The following is a 20,131-nucleotide window of genomic DNA, read 5'->3' on the forward strand; positions in this document are numbered from 1 at the left end:
ACCCTAGTGAGGACAAGCGCAATAGTAAATGGATGGATACATTGAATTTAATTCAACATTTTTCAGTGGAGATAATCACAAATGATTCCAATTAAAATATATTTATCTCGGGATAGTTGCATTTCTACGTACTGTATTTCATATAATAACTTTTGAATATGTTGCCTTGTGTTAATCGTTGTGATTTTTACATTCATTAACGTGTGGATTCTCAATATATGATAAAAGCGGAGACAGGAGGTACCACGCACAATAAAATGTTTGGAATTTATAATATGACGAGAAAAATGTGTCCATGTGTCACTCGCTGACAAGTGACGAGTGCGAGGCCGCAACCTCGTCAGGACTGAACTTGGGACAGCTGTGGCCCGTCGAGCCGGCGTCTCCCGATTGGTCGGAAGGTGTCAGTGGCACGATTTAAAAACATCTCTCGACTTGCCTGCGTTACGACTTGCTCCTTTGCTGTCATCATGGCTGGTTGGGTGCCTTCTGTGTAAGTGCTTGGCCTCCGATGTCTGTCGATGGCCTAGTCTGATGAATTCTTTATCAAATGTTTGTGTGCAAACAGGGCTTTGCTCCTTGTTCTGATGGCTGCTGCCACTCTCTGCTACCCGTTTAGGCAAGGTACGCCACTGTTGTGAACTGACGGTCATTCTTTAGCATTTGCCCAATTGTGTCGAGTGAAAGGAAAAACTGCATCTTAGTGGTGGTAGTGGCTGTAATTTAGCAGAAAAGCGGCTTTTTCTGCAATGGCTTTTTTTTTTTTTTCCCCCCCCTTTCAATCTGAGATTCTCATTTCATTTTACATTTGCCTAAAAGAAAAATTGGAGTGTTTTGAGTAAATTTCTTCAAAACAAGTGCTTAAGGGCTTTGTTGTCAATCTGCAAATTATCACTGTCCACTGAAAAGGTTTGTGTCAATTTGCCAATGCCACACTGGGAAATGTGGCCAACCTCAAAAAGAGCTCTTTTTAATAGTGCTTTCTAGTTATACTACTTCTGCCCTTTTTAGGATTATGGTTTTTATTTTTAAGGGGTGCACTTAATTGGTAAAAAATATCTTGGTAGACAAAGATCATGCATTTTGTCTTTTTTAGCTTTGTTTTGCAGTCTGGCTAGACTATGTAAGTGCAGCGTTCATGCTGGGACTAATGATTTTAAAAAATGGGTTCAGATCTCATGTTGACTTGTCAGTCATGCATCATGCTTACTACTTTTAGTTGCACTAGAATTAAATTTTTCTGCTTAGCTGCTGGTCCCAGGTCTTTCCCTAGCAGTCACTACAAACCACGCACTCTGCTGGACCATGCGCCGAAGCGGGAATTCACACCTCAACTTTCAGTTGCCGGGGCGAGGCATCCAGCTGTGGAAGAGGGTGTTGGTCAAGCTGTGTCTGACAATCCATGGGGTCATGGTTTGTAACTTTCTAAGCTTGAACTATGCTTTAGTGGGGTTTCCAAATGGATTGTTGCAATTCTGCTCCCAGGTAATAAACTACCAGTCTCAAGTGGTGCAGAAAATGTTCCCAATCCAGAGGACTCCAACGAAAAACCTGATTCGTCAGGCAGCAGCGCCGTCAAGCCGGAAGTCTCAGGTTCCCTTCCACCAGGCGGTCCCGGTGCTTCCAGTTTCGGCCCTTACTTCCCACCCCCTCAACCAGAGTTTCAGCCCGGTGAGCTGTTTCGCATGGAGAAGACCTTTGAGCACGGTGACTACGAATCTGAGCGTGAAACGCAAGGCTTCCCACAACAACCTCGTCGCTGGCCACAGCCTGTTCCGCTTCCTTATGACTCGACACCAGAGAGTGTGGCACGTTCGCCTGCAGACATTTTCCCACCACCCGTTAGCAGACCTTTTGTGCCTTATCCTTTTGACTACTATTTCTTGACCGGCCAGTATCCTCCAGGCACAGCGACTCACTTCAGCAGCAGCTTTGAGCGGGGTAGGAACTACAACCAGGACCTTCATTACGAAAAGTATGAGGAGGACTACGAGCCCGGATGGCCCCAGGAGTACTCTGCTGAAGCGTCTCAGAACTCTGGCCAGGGAGGTAGTCATGGGAGCACCTCAAACTCAAGACAAGATCCAGCCTCCAGCTCTGGCTACTACATGCCTTACAATCAGCCTGGTCAAGTAAAACTGCCTGTTCACTCTTACCAGAGACGGGTAGGTATTACTAGTATAGTAACACTTTTGCAATTCTTACTCTCAACTTGACCAATTTCTGTTACAGGTTGGACATTAAGCACCTTCACGTGGTCTTTGAATTTCAATAAATGGAGAAATCTGCCTTGACTTTGGTTTTTATTAGTGTTGCATTTGACTTTCAACCCTAACAACCGCCGTAAACTAATTCTGGCTTGAAAGCCAAACTTTAAACCTGGTCTTGACACTTTAGCCCAGTCTTAAAACTCTTGACTCTGCCTTTATGACAATTTTTTTAATTTTATTTTTTTTGGCCAATGCAACTTAAAACCCTGACAAAACCTTCAAACCCCTAGCTTGGAATGTACTTTTGAAACTGATTCATGTCCTACATTGAAGCCCTAACCCATCCTGAAATCCTTTTAAAGCTCTGGATCAGAACACTACCTTGAAACTCAAATCCCCCCCACTAACTCTAAATTAAACTCCTAACCCATGTGTGAAATTCCACTTTGAAATCCTGTCTTCAAAACCAAATTTGAAGCTATTCTTAAGTCTACCTTGAAACTTTAACAAAGGCTATAAACCCCAAACATGAAAACCCTACTCCAGCTCTCTGGCTTGAAACTGTAACCAGTCTGTAAAGTCTTTACTTGGGTTTACCACCGGTGCAAGGTTTAAACAAAAAAAACTCAAGCCCTGACTTCAAATCCAATTTGAAACCTTCGTCTTAAACCTGACTTGGAACCCTGACGCATGGTGTCCTAATGTGTTGCTGTTGTGGTAGAAATGTTTAAAGCCAAAGTAGCTCTTCATGGTGTATATGGCACATCTTCGGATGCATTGATACGTGATATAAAAGCCATACATTGTGTGGCGCATCTGGCCACCCTGGCGGTGACTCTTGACAGATGTATGACATTTTAGCATGCCGCCAAAATAAAAGCCAGTCCATAAACGGCTTCTCGGGGGGGGCTATGGGTGATCTATGGTCTGCGTGGCGGTCTCTGGCGAGCGGCCCAATCTGTTACTGTGACACGGATGTCGTTAATGGACAGTGGGCATCCTAATTTATGTAACAAATCACCTTTGAAAGCCTGGCCATTGATCTTTAATTAGAGGCAGCTGTTAATCAGCATTATGACTCTTCGGTGGCGTCATGCTTCCTGCCACAGTCTGTTCCTGTGCCAGAACAGCAGCATCAGCATCCTCCCTTTGTGTGTCTTTGTCTACCACTCAACCGAGGTGTGAGCTTCCTAAACAAGAACAAAGGCTGTCTAATAAAAGTACATGGTTGTACCTTTTAGGTGTACTGTGAAACCTAGCTATAGCTAAGGGTTGTTTGCCTCTGTCGCATAGTTTCAAGCATTTTTTTTTTTTTTTAAATGGGTAGGGTGTTTACAGTATACAAGCAAGTGAGAATTTAGATTTGTTATCGTAGCAGCTATAAGACTTAGGCCAATATCTGTTAACCTGTCTATGGCTTTTTTTTAATTTATGCTAGCATTGCGCTAGCAGACTGAAATGAAAATATGGTTTGGTTGAACATGCTGGTGTTTAAATATACAATGGTTAATTGTCTTGTTTTGTCAGTTATGGTGAACTGCAAATGGAATACTTTAAAAAGTCTGTTTTTTTAACAAGTTTAAAGTGTGTGAGGGAGGTAAAACTGGATTCTCACCTATCGCAAGGTGGGTCTGGATAGTAAACCCAAGCAAAAAAACAGACTTGAAAACCATACCATCAGAAGCTAAGCCTGGCTTGAAAACATAACCTATGCTGTAAACGCAAAACTGAAACCCAAATCCTGGCTTCAAACCCTACTTTAAAACCGCAAACCTCGTGCGAAAAAGATCTTGATTCTGCTAATATATAATGCAGTATGTTCAACCAGAAAGCTAACTCAAGCTAAGATAAAAGTTTAACATCTGTAGCTAATGTTCGCTCGTTAGGTGGTCAGAATTTGTCTTTTTGGGTGGGATCAGAGAGCCCCGTGTGCTGAAGTGGCATTATAAGTCTTGTTTTTCAAATTAAAAAGCCCCAGAGTGTTGTCTTTACTGACTGTATTTTTCCTGAAAATTCCATGCACTTGCTTTCTCTCCATTGCCCGTACAGACAATAGCAAATGCAATGATAGCCTAGCTACAACGCAACATCAATGAGCCTTGAGCCATATTTTCTGTTGTGAGTGTTGCTTTCAAATAGCAAATGTGTTTATCAATGATATCCGTTGTGGTTTTATGGCCTTGGATGAAGAGAATGAGGAGATATGCTCTGAAGGACTTTTATTTTATATATATATATATATATATATATTTTTTTTTGTTTGTTTTTTCGGGCCATTTTTAATATTTACTGTATCTACAAAATAGTATTCCTAAGATTTTGGTGTGTTTCTGCATTATGAGTTCAAAAATAATTTGAATTTTGGTGATTAAGCACAAATGGTTAGCTAGCTAGTTAGTCTAGCTAGTTACAAAAGTCATTTGCCTAGCAGTTAGCTAGCTAGTTGGCTAATTAGCTATATGTTTGGTAACTTGTTAATGAGAACTTTTTAGTCCACTGGTTGTTTGCCTAGCTAGTTAACTCGCAAACTATTTGGTTAGGGAGTTAGCTCCTTAGTTAGCTAGATTGTTGTTTACTCAGTTAACTGATTAGCTAGTCTTTTGGTTGCAGGGTCACGGGCGTGCTGGAGCCTATCCTAGCTATCATCGGGCGAGAGGCGGGGTACACCCTGAACCGGTTGCCAGCCAATCGCAGGCCACATAGAAACAAACAACCACTCGCACACACATTCACACCTAAGGACAATTTAGAGTTGTCAATCAACCTCACATGCATGTTTTTGTGAAGTGGGAGGAAACCGGAGTGCCCGGAGAAAACCCACGCAGGCACGGGGAGAACATGCAAACTCCACACAGGTGAAGCCGGGGGATTGAACCCCGGTCCTCAGAACTGTGAGGCAGGCGCTCTAACCAGTCGTCCACCGTGCCGCCTCGTCATAATCTTTGTAAAGAAAATGCCCCGCGCCTTGGCATCTGCTGTCACTTGATGTGAAAGGTGGAATGTGGCGAGAGTCGTCCATGTGTCAAGCAAAAAACACACACACATTCCCAGAGTGTGACTGAACAAAGAAAAAGAATCATAAAAATAATAAAAGGCAAATGATTTCCTCATAAAAGCCATAGATGTGGAGTGTTTTATGGCTGCCTCTTAAGTTAATGACACAGAATTGAATTCCCACGAGGGACTGGCCGTCATCATCATTCTGACGACACTTTTTCTTTTGATGGTCATCACCTGTCAAAATCAACTCATTTATCTGTACAACTTCACACGCTGGATTGGAACAGTAACATCTTTGTTTTACGCATTTCAATACCTTTTTCAGCAAACAGAAAGACTTTAATGAGGCAGTTGTGTTCGTTAGTTAGTGTGTTCTTGTTGGTTGGATGAATAGATAGTAAGTTACCTAACAAATGGCATCACATTCCATTCGTCCACCACAGCGCTCAGGATTCGTGTACGGACCGGTGTGGAAATCCACCGCAAACGTCCTCGCGTCGCCTTGTGATTAACACACAATAAAAGAATGTGTCGGGTGGAGGGGGCCTTAAAAGAACATGAGGAAAAAGCTGCCCAGCGAAAGATGGCTACCCAACGCACTCTATAATTACGTCTGGATGAAAGCGCATCACACTCGACTTCACACACACTTTGTTTTTATGACATAATGACAGTAAGGCCACAATCAAATGGAGGAGCTTTAACATGGCTCCGCCATGCCACGCCTGGCCAGCGGGGGCGATACTGACCCCCCCCCCCCCAGGCGGCGTCTACCTGAGACGGGGCTCACCTGGTGAAAATAGGCTTTAATGCTTTAAGATGTTGTGGAAACACTGAGGGCGTTGGTCCTGTTTCCATGGTGACGTTTCTAGGCGGTCCCGTGCAACCCAGTAGGTTTTCTTGGGATGGCAGCCCGACCGTTGCCTCACCTTACGTATGTAAAATGAACACCCGTTCATTGCGAGGGTTGCGTTCCGCTCACCCCCAATTGGTGAAAATCAGTGATACAGTGAAAGACCCTATTAAAAAAACATTTTAAAATAGTTTTACCATTTGCACGTGCTTTAAACATATTTAGAAGTAACTCACTCTTTCACTGTCATGAAATGCGAGCATATCGTATAACATCACTTGTTATACAATATATAATTTCGATAAAGTTTACTGCAAAACTGACGTAAAAGAGAAAGAAGCGGCTTGGATGAAAATCAGCATCTCCAAATCTGAGACCATGGTCCTCAGTCGGAAAAGGGTGATGTGGATGGATGGATGGTCAATTTTGCTGGCGTTTGATCGCAGTTTTCTGACATTAAGTGACGTTAAGCTTCTTCTCAATCGTGAGCATTGGAAAACGCTTAACGTCCACAAAATGCTCAATATTGGGCCAATCCTTCTGATATTTTCAAAGGGTTGAAGTGGGCATAAGTCGAGATGTCCACATAGATTTTAGTGACAATTGATGGCAGTTTTCAGACATTAAGCGACGTAAAGTTGTTTTTACGCTTACGTTGAGCGTTTTGGACTGTCCTATTTTGTTCTTCTTGGCAGAGGGCTGCACTCCACTAAGGGATGATATTTGTTGCCATTTTTTCTCAAATTTGACAATGTATAATGACTTTATAATTATAAGGACGATTTGAAGTCAAAGACTTTGTATTAGAAATCATTGTGGTCTCATAGATAATCACTTCCCACCGCCAAACTCCCTCTACCCTCTAAACCCTCAGTCCCCACCCAATCAGCCCTGTCCCCCCGGCCCTACAAAACCCGAACCAATTAATTGCTCGTTATTAAATAAAGGCATTAAGTACTTATTTATTTATGCCTAATCTGTAAGAGAGTCAGTGTCATTCTGTCCTGGTTGTCCAGAACTGCTTGAGAGGAATTCGTGGTATGAGGCCAAACTTGAAATCTGATTGGTTAAAGAAACCGTCCCACTGCTAATATAGTTTAGGTTACATGGGCAAGCGTGACTAAATCTGAAAGGCTTGGGCAGATTAGATTGACGTGGCTACACATACTGATTGAACACAAAAATCTAGTATACATGTACTGGAAGGAATGCACCCAAGATTAACGCTATGAAATAAAGATAATAGACTTTTCGGGAGCAATTTCATGGAAAAATATTTGAATTTAGGTTGTAAATGGGGCTGTGAAAAAAAATCGACTAACTCGGCTAAGTCGACCGCAAAAATTGGTTGACACAAAAAATGTCTGCCTCGAGGCTATAAAAAAAATATTAATAAAAGCGTATTTGCGCCGTCCGGAATCATTTAGCCACTGTCCATGTTTACCGCACGGACGTTTGTTGCAGATGACACACTGTTGGACAAAACCATTGTCAGAAAATAGCGACAGAGGAGAAGACACTATTAGCTGTGTAATTTACATGTAACATGATGTATGAGTGAGCTGCATGGTAGTTAGCGTCTAAAATGGTAATCACTAGCGCGCTAATGCTAATCGCAAATGCTAACCGTTTAGCAAAGGCTGATTTTGTTTCTACCATACACTCAGTACCAACATATGCAGTTTAAAGATCGAAGTTTAGCTGTCATAAATAAGACTACAATGCATGTTAGTAGTTTTAAAAATGTATGTATATATATATATATATGTATTATATTTTTTTGGTGGGACGGGGGCGGGGGGTGGCGAGTACTCGCAGAAATATCAACAGGATAAAAAGATTCGATAGTCACAGCCCTAGTTGTAAATCAGTGCTTCAGATCATCGTGATCGTCCACCACTGGGTTTGAGTGCCTTGCACAAGGGCACCACTGCCTTGGTTGCGACCCGCAGCGGCCTCAACTGAATGAGGCTCTTTGGTGGTGTGGTCCCGCTTCCTCGGAACCATCCCAAACCACAGCTGTCACGTGACCACCACCCTCTTAAATGCCCCGCCCACGCTTCCCAAGTGCCGGCATGTGGGCCGGATTTCCTCTCCTCGAATGCTCGCTGAGCGGCCACCGCCACTCCGCTGCGAAACCGGTCAGGGCCGGCAGATTAGTACGTGGGCGTACGCCCAGGGCCCGGCGGGGACAACTGCCTGTGATCCGCCAGTAAAGTCTGATCTGTGCGGCGGTCGGTGGCGGACCGCAGGCCCCGCTGACACCCCGTTCCCGCGAGGACATGGTTTTACTCCACACCGTGATTTCCCGCTCTGACTTTCGGCGAGGACGGCCACGGTCCGACGCGGATAAAAAGCCGTTTATTCCGTATCCAGACTAAAGTCCACATACTAGTACGCTCTTCATTCCCAATAGTGAGACTATTCGGTGTGCTAGTAGAATGACTTACTAGTAATATATTTTTCCACTACTAGTTCCATTTTTGTCCTACTAGTACAAGTAGCCTCCTTGACCCCACTAGTAGCTTTTTTGGAAGCTGTTTGAGCATTTATTTGATATCCAGGTTACTAGTACATTCTTTTACTGACTAGTAACACAGAACAGCACACTAGTAGAACGATTAGGGGATACTAGTAGAACAACTGTGTTAAACTATTCATGTTTTTCTACTACTAGTCCCACTTTTGGTCTCCTAGTACTAGTAGCCTCCTTGACCCTACTAGCTTTTTTGAAAGATGTTTGAGCATTTGTACAATCCATGTACTAGTCATAGTAGAGTAAATGCTCAAACGGCTTTCTATAAAGCTACTAGTAGGCTGAAAGTGGCACTAGTATTTGATGTTTTGTTTTTGTTTGTATTCATATTTAAAACATTTCCTGGCATTTTATAATTTGAAAAGTGTCTTTGAGTACTCTTAAATAGCGCTCTATAAAATAAATATAGTTAAATATTGTTGAAAAAAATGTAAATGTGTAAGACACCCTTGTTCTACTAGTGCGCCCCAGTCATTCTACTACTGCGCTGGATTGTCTTACTAGTGAGGAGAAAGTGCGTCCTAGTAAGTACATGGACCTTAAGTGGATGTTGAATAAATGCTCAAAGGGCTCCTTTTTTAAAGCTCACAACGCGGCCGGAACATTTGTGTGGCCTCTGATTATACAGCGGCGGGGACGCTTAAAAAAATAGGACGGTTCCGTACGGGAATAATTCCGCCAAATGAAATTGCATGATTGCACGTTTGAGGTCGGCGACGTGATTTACGGCTTGGTAGAAACGCGCAGGGCGAATGCAACTTTGTTCTCGGGCACGTCAAGATGGAGATCGTTTGTCATAGCGAGCTTTTAAGAGTTTTATGGTGACCTTTCTTTTTTTCCTCCCCAAACATGTGCGCCGAGTCATGCGAGTCCAATTGTTGTGTCAGTAGTGTTGCCATGGCGAGGATGAGACTGGTGTGGGAACATGACATCCTCTCGGCGTGCGCATTTCTGCTGACCAGAAGACCCGAAAAGCCTCAACATGGCACCCAGATGTCAGCCCTCCCTCCGCGCACAGTTGGGAACGTCTCAAAGTCGGCCTCCAAACAACAACAAAATCCTGCGCACGGGCAATTTGTAGCTACATTTGGACTTATTTTTAGAATATATCTCACCCTGGCAATTATTTCAGCTTGTTGAATTATGTATGATGCCGCCACACTTCACGCTACAATGTGTGTCGAGGATTTTGTTTTGTTTTTTGGGTGGTGCTCATCTTTCTAAACTCTCCTGTCGCCTGGAGGTTGGGCTTGACTGATGTTGGCCCGATATCAAGAAATACCTGCGGGCTTCCCTTACTCACGCTCCTCGGCGAGGCGCGAGACCGTCGAGCGCTCTCGGCCCACCAGCCAAAAAAGAAGTGACTCATATTCGCAGTTATGCTGTTTACTCACCACTGTCAGAGGCAGAAAAGAGGAAGGGTTGGCTGCACACACACGAGCCCCCAACTCACACCGGATGAGCCGGGTCTTTGTAAAATGGAAAATGTTGGCCAAATAACCAGCGGGGTGACGGGGTTCGTCAAAAAGGGTTGTTTTGTTTAAAAATAAAATGAAATGTACGTCATCCAAGAGCATCCCCAAAAATGTGCTGAACATCCCCCCCCCCCCCCGCCCCCGAGAATTAAATAAGAGAAAAGTATTCTTTTTATGTCAATGCGTGCAGATAAACTGACTCGTCCATGTGTATCGATAAAACCCCGCCCTCTGGCCGCTCTCTGCTCACCATGCATACCACCACCCGCACTCTCCGTTCCAGCAGTTTTAGGAACCTCTTGCTTCCCAAAGTATGCGCTACTTTTGCTCCATCTTCTTTGCAATTTGCTACCCCCAAAGAACTAGAACACTCTCCCCAAAAAAAACAAAATATATACAATAAAATAAAACTCGCTATTCATCCCAATATCATCGTTTGAAATGTTAGTCAGGGTTCTGCAACCCGCGGCTCCAGAGTCGCATGTGGCTCTTTCATCCTTCTGCCGTGGCTCTCTGTAACTTTGGAAAATAAACGAGCATTTAATTCAAATTTAAATTAGTTCATTTTGGTTTTCAAATTTAATTCTAAATTTGAAGTTTATTGTGTGTATATTAAAAAGTAACATCGTTCACGGATGACAGCTGACAATCGTGTGTGCAATTGAAGGCGACGTCTACGCTTTACAGACGCTGTACGTTGACGTTCAGGCACAGAAATCACACTAACCAAAATAAAATAAATATTTTAATTGCTTTTTAGTTGGCGAATATATTTGACGTTACGAAGGAAAATAGTTCTTTTTCATTCAAGTCGACAGCCGACTGCGTGCGCCACACGGGATCAAATGATGACGAGACACAAATAGAAAGTCATTTTTCAGAGTTCAAAATGTTATTGTTACATGCAGAAATATCATTTTGTGTTCTCTGGCACAGTTTATTGATTGCATAAATGCAATACACTTTATATTTTTTATACAGAGTTAAAAAAAAAAAAAGGGAAAAGGGAAAAAAAAGCTCTATGCTGTGTTATGCTCGCTTTTGATGCCAAAATGAAACACGTTGACAATCGTGTCTTACTTGAAATCCATTAATGCACAATTTTCTTATAAAGTTTTGTCATATATGTAAACATAGTGACAAGAATTCATGAAAATAATTGTTGTAAACGAGCCAATGTGCATCACAGACTTTATAATTGAGTCATTAAATTCATGAGGAAATTAATATAATTAGAATTTTTTATTAGTGTGTGTGTGTGTGTGTGTGTGTGTGATTGCTGTGGTGTGACTGGTCTTTCGGGGAAAAAAAAAAACGTGTGCTTCGCTCTAACGGAAAGCATCCACTTCCTCCTCCTTTCCCTACGCGTGTTGCCGTGGGAACCGTGCCGGTGACTCGATCTCGGTGGCATAACAACAACAACAAAAAGAAGGGAAAATGACAGCCAATGCAGAGCGTGTTCAATCATAGAGCAATTGCAACATTTATTGAAGTGTTGGCTTTCTTGTATTGATTTTTCAACACGTTACAAAAATACATATATGCTCAAAACAGCAGGTGTTCTGAGATGACTTGTTTTGTTTTTTGTCTTCACAACAATGCACTCCCTCCCTTCCCCGCCCTCCCTCTCCCTCGTTCCCACCGGAAATAAAAAGCAACGAGAAAAAAAGTATTTTTGTACAAAGAGCCAAAGTGAAAGTTGTGAAAAGTGAAATCGGGGTCTCTTGTTGTTTTTTTTCTCTCTTTTTTTTTTTTTTTTTGTCATCACAAGACCTTCAAGCAACCATGAGGACGCACGCACGCACATAAAACAAAAATTGTCTCATTAAGTGTAAAAGTGTCCCTGCAAGTCGTCTTTTTTTTTTCAGATTTTTTTTTCTTCTTCTCCCCATAAAACAAAACAAGATGGCACCTCACTCTGACATGATTGTGTAACTTTAAAATCCCTCCACCAGAACACAAAACTGCATATGGTGTTCCAAAAATGAAAAAGGGAGGAAACAATACTTATTATTTGCAAGTACATTTCAAGGATGGCATATTTTTGTAAACATATCGTGTGGATTCATGTCAGAACCTGATCAGAATTCAGGGATTTCGCCGCCCATTATTGGAATCCAAATGACGCCGAGGACATGTATTTATTTTGTTGTTGGTTTTGTTGTTGTTGTTGTTGTTGTTGTTGTTTTCAAATGAAATATGGCGTCTGCTGCTTTCATGTGGCTTTCGCTGTCTTGCCTCCCTCCCAAAAAGAAGATGCTGCCTGTCCCAAAAAAACACATTTCATATGCTTCCAATTTGATTTGAATGACTCTTGTGTGCCTGGTCAAGGTCCCGCCGCCAATAGCGCTCACACATCTTCATCCTCCTGCCTTTCATTTTGACAACGAGTCAGGGAGTCGGGGTGCGCGGGGGTGCGGGGGTTGCCTCCTTCAAGGTCATGCGGCCAGATGTGCTCAACATTATCATAACTCATATCCAATCTTTTATTATTTGGTGGTTATTTTGCTGCCTCCCTGTTCATTTTTATGCTGAATGGCTTCTTTTTGTTTGTTTTAACCCTCCTATCACATTAGTTTGTGAGCAACAGAAGAAAAACAAAAAAAAAATGTACTGAGTCAGTTTGACCCGGGGCGTGTGCAAGTGTCAACAAATTATTTTAATCATTGGATTGCGTGAAAACATTTTCGCTATTTAAAATGGGTCAATTTGACTTGGTGTCGGTGTGTAAATATCCAAAAAGTGTCAGAGACATTTGAAAAAAAAAAAATAATAATAATAATAATAGTAATACGTGAAACTAATCTTTGTATGTATGTATGTATGCTTATTAAGCCAAGCCAAAGAGATTTCAAACCTGAAAACTACTTTTAACAATTTAAGGTAGGTCAATTTGACCTGGTTTATTTATTCATCCAAAAAGAGTTGAATTGCATTTTGTATTGAATTGAACAATTTTCATGCCAAAACCATTACAATCTATCTCATTGCAAATATCAGCATTGAGCCGTTCTGTCCACCGATGACACTTACCAAGCCAAGCAGAAAAAAAGTTTCATGCCCCAAAAACTCCTCTCACAATTTAAAACGCTTCAGTTTGACTCGGCGCACGTGTGGATATCCACACAGTGTCCGAAACAAAACAAAATCTGAACTCCATTGCAATTTATTTCATTGCAAATATGTGAAGTTAACTTTTTCAACCAAGCAGAAGATGTTTTGTAGCAAAAAAATGGGTCAATTTGCCCTACAATGTACCAGAAGGGTTAATGAGGAGTAGATGGGAGGGGCCTGAGGCAATAACGCATTTTAACACACACACACACACACACGCACGCACACACACACACGCGCGGGATGACGACGCAAGCAGCTGGTCTTCTTGATTGTTTTTAGACCGCCTCGTTCAGAAAACAGTCAGGGCGCATATATATAGTTTTTTTTGAAAAAACAAACCATAAAAAAGGAATATATTTACACAAACGGGACTGTTCCCTTCTCACATGAATTACAAGTAGTCTTAACTTAACAATTGGACATATTAAATATGGTGGTTCGATCCTACACGGGCGAATGCATTAAGTGCAAGCTTTTTTTTTTGTTTTTTTTTTTGCCCCGTTTGTTTTACGTCCTGGCCGACTGCAATACAGCAACTGTATTTGCTTATTTTTAAGCGCACGTTTCCCCTCTATAAATTCATTTTTAAAAATTCAATTATTGTCAGGCGGACATTGAGCAGTTCTGGAGAGGAGGGGCTGGATTGTAGTCCGCTGCTGCATTTAGCATATAGAAAACATCATTTGCTCACTCACGTGATAATAAGCTTCCTTGGAGGACAAAACTGAATTATCATCGTTATTAAGGGTGACGTCTTTCCAATTATTTTTAGAAATCCCCAAAAATATATATAATAATTTGAGCACATTTGAACAAAAACCCCACAAAGATGTATCTGCACATGCCAAATATTACCTTAAAAAAAAAACAAAGTAATCCAATAAATACAGAAATTATTGCACAGTAGAAAGGCTCCATGGAATTCCTAAAATCCTCAAACGGCTCCGGACAAAGGTTTAAAGTTTGAATATTCTCAGGCGACGAGGGAAATAAAATTTCAAAAAAATTTAAAAAAACACCAATCAGTCTTGTTTTTTTTTGTTGTTGTTTTTTGTTTTTTTATATGTAAAGAGAGATTATCCGGCCATGCCCCTTGTTCCAAGTAGTCATAGGAAAGATGTCTGTGTAGATTCTCAGTCATCCGGGTCCACAAAAGTTGAATCGAGGCAACTGGATAAAAACATTTCACTTTTTAATCCAAAAGGCTTCTGGAGTCCTAAATTGGAGGTGTGGAGACGCCACACCGGGTCAATTTGACCCGGTGTGGCGTGTGTAAATCTCCCAAAAGTGTCTGAAACAAAAACAATAATTATCGAGCCATTTCCTTGCAAATATGTAAACTTCAACTTTTTCAGCCAAGCAGATGATGTTTTATACTGTAACATTACTAACAACTTGCAATTTGACCCGCAGCGTAACAGGGGGAGGAGTCGGTGGGCGGGGCAATAACACGCAGCCAAGTGGAGCTTCCGCACCTCACGTTTGCAATTGAAGAAGCTTTTTGGATGAAAGGTGAAGTGTCTTTAACAAGCAACGAGAGTCCATTTGCCTCCATTGAACTTTTGCGGATAATAGGGAAGATGAGTGTGCGTACGTGTATGTTTATGTGCGCGTGAGACGCTTAGCTTCGCTCGGCTTGCTCCAGTTTGACCTCGCTGGCCATCAAGTGTTCGCCGTGCCACTTCTTCATGTGTTTCTCCAGCGTGCTGTAGACGCTGAAGGGCATGTGGCAGATGTCGCAGCGGTACACCTCCTTGCCGAACTGGCCGTGCGTCTTCATGTGGCGCGTCAGCTTGGAGCTCTGGGCGCAGGCGTAGCTGCACAGGTCGCACTTGTAGGGCCGCTCGCCCGTGTGGCTGCGCCGGTGCACCGTCAGGTTGCTGCAGTTCTTGAACACCTTGCCGCAGTACTCGCACGTGTCGTTGCGGCGGTCCTTGGAGCTGGGCGGTCGGCCGGGCCCCGGCCCGCGCATGAGGTGCGGCGTGCTGCTGCCGCTTCGGCCCGAGGCGCTGCCGCCCTCCATCAGCTCCCCCGGCGGTGTGGAGAAGCGCAGGCTGCCCGTCTCGGAGGAGGAGTGCTCCGAGGAGGTGGCGAAGGGCGACTGACGCGAGTCCGTGAAGCCCAGGAAGGGTTCCCGGATGAAGTGGCGCGAGGCGGCGTACCCGGCAAGGAGTTGGGAGTAGACGTTTTCCGGCGAGATGAGCGGCAGCGCGGGCGGGAGTTCCAGTTGCTCCCGCTCGATCTTGATCCTCTTGTTGTTGTTGGACGGGCTCGGGCTGGTGATGGGCGTGGGTCGGCGCTGGAAGAGCCCCGGGAAGGATTCCGCTTCCGATACGCCGATCCTGCCGTTCATCAAGGGCCTGGGGTCCGGCTCGGCCGGCTCCCTGACCCGCTCCCTGTCGCTGTGCCGCTCTCGGTCCGGGTCCGGCCCCCCGTTGGGGCCGTCCCCGTTGGGCTGCCTCTCCAGGCTCCTTTTGTTGGGGTTCAGTCTGAGGTGATTGTCAAGATGGTTGTACGGGTGCATAATGCCCACCCCGCCGCTCTCGCCTACCCGCTCCCCTCCCAGGTGCTTCTCCTTGGGACTCTGCCTGGGCCCGTTCTCCCGGTTGGGGTTGAACTCTCGGGAGTCCTCGCTTAGGTTGGAATCTGGCCGACTTCCATTCCTTAGCTCCTCCTCCTCCTCTTCTTCCTCCTCTTCCTCCTCCTCCTCTTCTTCCTCCTCCTCGTTGTCCATCCCCATGACTCTTCCGTCGGCCTCCCTGAGCTTGTCTTCGCCTTCTACTCCCTCTCCCGGGTTTTCGGCCTCGGGGGAGCCGCCCATGGAGCCGGACTTGTTGTGCATGTGTGTCTTCATGTGCCTCTTGAGCTTGCTGGCTTGGGAGCAGGCGTGGTCGCACAGGTGGCACTTGTACGGCCTCTCTCCGGTGTGGCTGCGGCGGTGCACGATCAGGTTGCTCTGAAACTTGAAGATCTTGCCGCAGAACTCGCAGGATTTGGATTTCCCCGCTGACTGGTTCTGACCCTGGGTGTCAGGGGGACTGGAGGAACCGTGTGCGCCCTGCGGGGTCGGCGGCTGCGGGGCGTAGGTGAGAAAGGCCGGCGGCTTGGAGCCCGGCTGGAAGAGGGCGGGACTTAGCAGGCGGTGCATGGGTGGCACGCGGTTGGGTGACAAGGGCGGCGTCGGCCCTCCGTTGTTGTTGGTGTTACCTGCCAGCTCCCTCAGACGCCGGGAGAAGTCCATGGATGGGGGTTCCATCGGGGTCAGGCGCATCACCCTCTCGAAGGCACTGGGGTGCTGGGAAAGCAGCCCCATCTCCTCCGGACCCAGCCGCTCCAGCGGGGGCCTGGGAGGGGGCGGCGGGCTCATAAAGGGAGGGGTGGCCGGCAGCCGGGTCTCCATGAAGCCCGGCGGCGGGGGGTGTTCCCTGAGCAAGGGTGCGGCCATGCGCAGGAGGTGGAAGGGGTTGTTGGCGTCGCCCAAGAAGGTGGGCAGCGGCGAGCGGGGTAGGGCGTTGGCACCCGGCGGGGGCGGCAGGGCCATGCGGGGGGTGAGCGAGCAGTTGGCCAGGTGGTTGTCCAGGTAGATACGGATTCCATGAGTGTGCTGGGCGTGCTGGAGGAGGAACCAGGCGCTGGTGAAGGTCTGCTTGCAGCTGGTGCAGATGTAGCTGGACGGCTCGTCTTTATCTGCAGGGGGGCGACACCGCAGACATTTTGAGTTCATTTTTTTTATTCCCAACATTAAATACAGATTCAATCCAGACAATATGGATTAAAGTATCAGTACACCAACCAAGCAAAATCAAAGAAAAGAAAAAAACATGGAGTTGCCCTTGCCCTGCCTCCTTTCCACTCTTCTGGGAAGACTTGGAAGAGTTTGCCTGCGGGGAATTATTTGTTCTTCCAAACTCGCCTGAGTAGACTTCGCTTTGTGCAGTCGGAAGAATCGAGGCTGGCCGAGGTAGGGAGGTTCTGCTCCAACTCGGACGGATCAATTCATTAAGAGAAAGACTTTTGTCCAGAGAGCGTGTGCCCGCGTGATGTTCTTCCTGCGTGTGCGCGTTTGTGTGTGCGCGCACTGGGGCTAACGCAGATGGCAGGTGGCGCCCTCGGGCCGCGACACATTATGCAAATGTTGATGTCAGCCTAAGCTTTAATATACAGATCCATCTCTTCTGTTCTGTCATTTCCATACGGAGGCGCTCGGGTAGGGACGGGGGCGGGCGTGCAAAATGGTGGGAGGCGTAAATATGCAATGTTAATATAAAAAGATGGAGGGGTGATATCGGAGAAAAAGCGAGACGCACAAAAGAAAGCGGTCAGATCGTTGCGTAACACATTTTTGCGCAGTTGGTGTGGCTGCAACATAAACACACGCGCGGCGACCCTCATTGACAAATTGCTCGTCGGAAGGACTTAATAAGACCAAATGAATCGATCGGTCATGGCGCCGCGGCCTTTGTTGCGATTTATCTAAGTCGACGCAGACCCTCTGGTTCCCCCGAAAGGCATCTGCAACATTCCAAGTGCGGGGATGTTGTCAAACTGTTAGGGAGGGCGAACCAGTAAAAAAAAAAAAATCGATTCCAAGGAACACCTTCTAATCTTCATGATTAAAACTGCATTTGAAAAGAGGTTCGCCGCTTTCACGACGACGTCCTGCAAAATTGCCACACGAGAGGAAATATCCGGCGTCCGCTCGTTGCCTTTCACACTAGCACTAGCAAAGTATTTAGTTATTTATCTTTCCCCCTCTTTTTTTTCGTACCAATCTGCCGCAGCTCTAGCGAAACATGATTTCTTTCCTGTCATTTATTTTGACACCTTTAATGTTAAATTCTCTATCTGATTGGGATTTCTCTATCTGTATCTAGTTTTGTGTCCACGCTTGTTGCTGCCTTGTATTGTTTGTCTCTCTATTCTGTCTTACATCCACACACGTTGTATTATTATTATTCTTATTATTTTTGCACAGTAAAAGTGAAAAATAATAATAATGTTCAAGTCACAAATCTTAAAGCTTCTCGCGAAACCCCAAATCGGCTAAGTGCCAGTTTGAGAACCGTGGCTCCTGTCTGACGGCTGATCCCAGATCAGTGTCTGCTAGCGCGCCGGGAAGTTAATTTAGCGCTCTGATTGGATGAGCCCACTCTCCCGGGTGGGCTCGGTTGAGGAGGGCGGAGGGCTACGGTCAGCGAAGGCTAATTGAGGAGCTCACTTTCCGATTCTGTGACTTTTTCTCCGCTATTAGTGGAGATCTGTTGCGCTGTTTTGGCTGGGTGGGACGCGACCTGACTCCTGCGACTAATGTGTGCGTGCGTGCGTGTAAGTGTCTGCGAGTGGCGGGCTGCCTGCCTGTGTTTAGTTTGGCTTGGCTTCACACGACCGCTTGGCAGCACCAAGCTGGACGGCTTAGCAGCTTGGACGGGGAGACGAAAGTGCGAGATGGAGGGAGGCGGTGGTGGTGGGACTAAAAAGGGTGGTTGGGGGGGGGTCTTTGAGGACTAGACTTGGTTGGGCACACACACACACACACACACACACACACACGGAGCGTATTTCCAAGTCCCTGAGGACTTGGCAGCTGTATAATCTAATCACCAAACACGGATCAATACGTGAAATCATAGCGAGGGACGGCTTGATTTGTTGTTGTTCGGTTTATTTTGAATAATAATAAACAAGGCGTCCATCCCAGCACCACAGCTCTTCCCAACCCCCCCTCCTCAACTGCAACGCATTTGCATCTTGTCATAACTGCGCCCGCCGCCGCGCCATATGCCGTTAAGGGAGGCGTGTCGGCTAATAGAGTGACAGACAGCTGATGGCTGCTGCCTAATGACCACCAAAGACACATTTCGGCAACTTCCTGAACGAGCCGGGAAGGCGGACGGCGAGTATAAATAGACAGTGAAGCTTCACAAAAACACCTTTCTTCGTGTATTTTTTTTTTTTTTATCTCCAGGTTACCCCTTGATACATGACCTTTCACCTTTCGCGCCCCCTGCTACATTGCAGATTTTTAAGCGATCGTCGCGTTTTACAGTATGCAGGCAAAGGCGAATTTTCAATTTGCGTCACGCTGGGCGGCACCGAGGTCTACTGCAAGACGAAGAGGCAGAGAAGGTCCCGAACTAAGTTGACAAAATCCAGTCATATTTGTTCTCACAGGACAGAGAGAATGTTTGCCTGTGAGCATTGTTGTGAGCTCTGTTTGGTTGTGTTACTGTTTTAAGGTAGCGGGTGTTTTGAAGATTTCGAATGACATCAATGCTCATTTCACTTATGGCGTTTCACATTACATGCTAGCATTAAGCCAGCGGACTTTTTGTTAATGTGGTTTGGTGAAACATTTTGGTGGTTTTTGGGTGGCTTTTATGTTTTATGTGTCAGTTTTACAGCAAACGTCAACTGGGAGTGACAAAATAAAAATAAACAGCTTGAAGCAAGCTCGCGCGCTTTCTCACTTATTTGGAAAACTATCAGCCAGAGTCGCTGACACACACACACATGCAAACACGCACACACATGTGCATATTTACCCATTAAAGGCACATGCATGTTCACAGACATTATAATACATACAGTATTTTTTAAATACATTTGCAATGTGTTTAAAAAGTGTCTTAAGTGTAAGTGTGGTTAATGCGTGTGTGAGGGTAAAACTATTAAGTGTTGCGGTATGAAGCTTTACTTTGTTGACTTCTTGCACTTCTTGTGCAGACAGAAACTAAGAAGTGATACAAAATGAAAACCAAGATTTTTTTTTTTTCATGTTGGCGATCGCAATGTCTTTTGAAAATATGAATTTAACACATTTCATTCATTTTTGTTGCTGTTTCCCCCCCATCAAGATTGCGTCCCTTCCTGCGCAAACAGGAAGTCGAAAGTGTAGCATGCCAGCCATGTGCACAGTTGCGGCCAACTTGGCTTCACTTGA

The 20,131-nt window shown here is 45.1% G+C and overlaps 2 protein-coding genes across 3 annotated transcripts in view; one reads left to right on the plus strand and one right to left on the minus strand.

The window, feature by feature from the left end:
* The first annotated feature begins 377 nt into the window (after positions 1-377).
* On the plus strand, positions 378-2,294 carry LOC133468342 (uncharacterized). The gene is made up of 5 exons (XM_061754142.1): positions 378-493; positions 569-624; positions 1,249-1,413; positions 1,486-2,165; positions 2,233-2,294. The coding sequence occupies exons 1-5, from the start codon at positions 471-473 to the stop codon at positions 2,242-2,244; spliced, it is 936 nt and encodes a 311-aa protein (XP_061610126.1). The 5' UTR covers positions 378-470; the 3' UTR covers positions 2,245-2,294.
* Positions 2,295-10,944: 8,650 nt separating this feature from the next.
* Positions 10,945-20,131, minus strand: part of bcl11bb (BCL11 transcription factor B b) — a 43,022-nt gene continuing 33,835 nt past the window's right edge. For both annotated transcript variants that reach the window (XM_061754184.1, XM_061754185.1), the window contains exon 3: positions 10,945-16,878. In XM_061754184.1, the coding sequence (XP_061610168.1) occupies positions 14,813-16,878 (2,066 nt within the window). In that variant the 3' untranslated portion in view covers positions 10,945-14,812. The remainder of the gene's footprint in view (positions 16,879-20,131) is intronic.

Source organism: Phyllopteryx taeniolatus, chromosome 18 (assembly GCF_024500385.1).
Source record: "Phyllopteryx taeniolatus isolate TA_2022b chromosome 18, UOR_Ptae_1.2, whole genome shotgun sequence".
In the NCBI taxonomy this organism is placed as follows: Eukaryota; Metazoa; Chordata; class Actinopteri; order Syngnathiformes; family Syngnathidae; genus Phyllopteryx; species Phyllopteryx taeniolatus.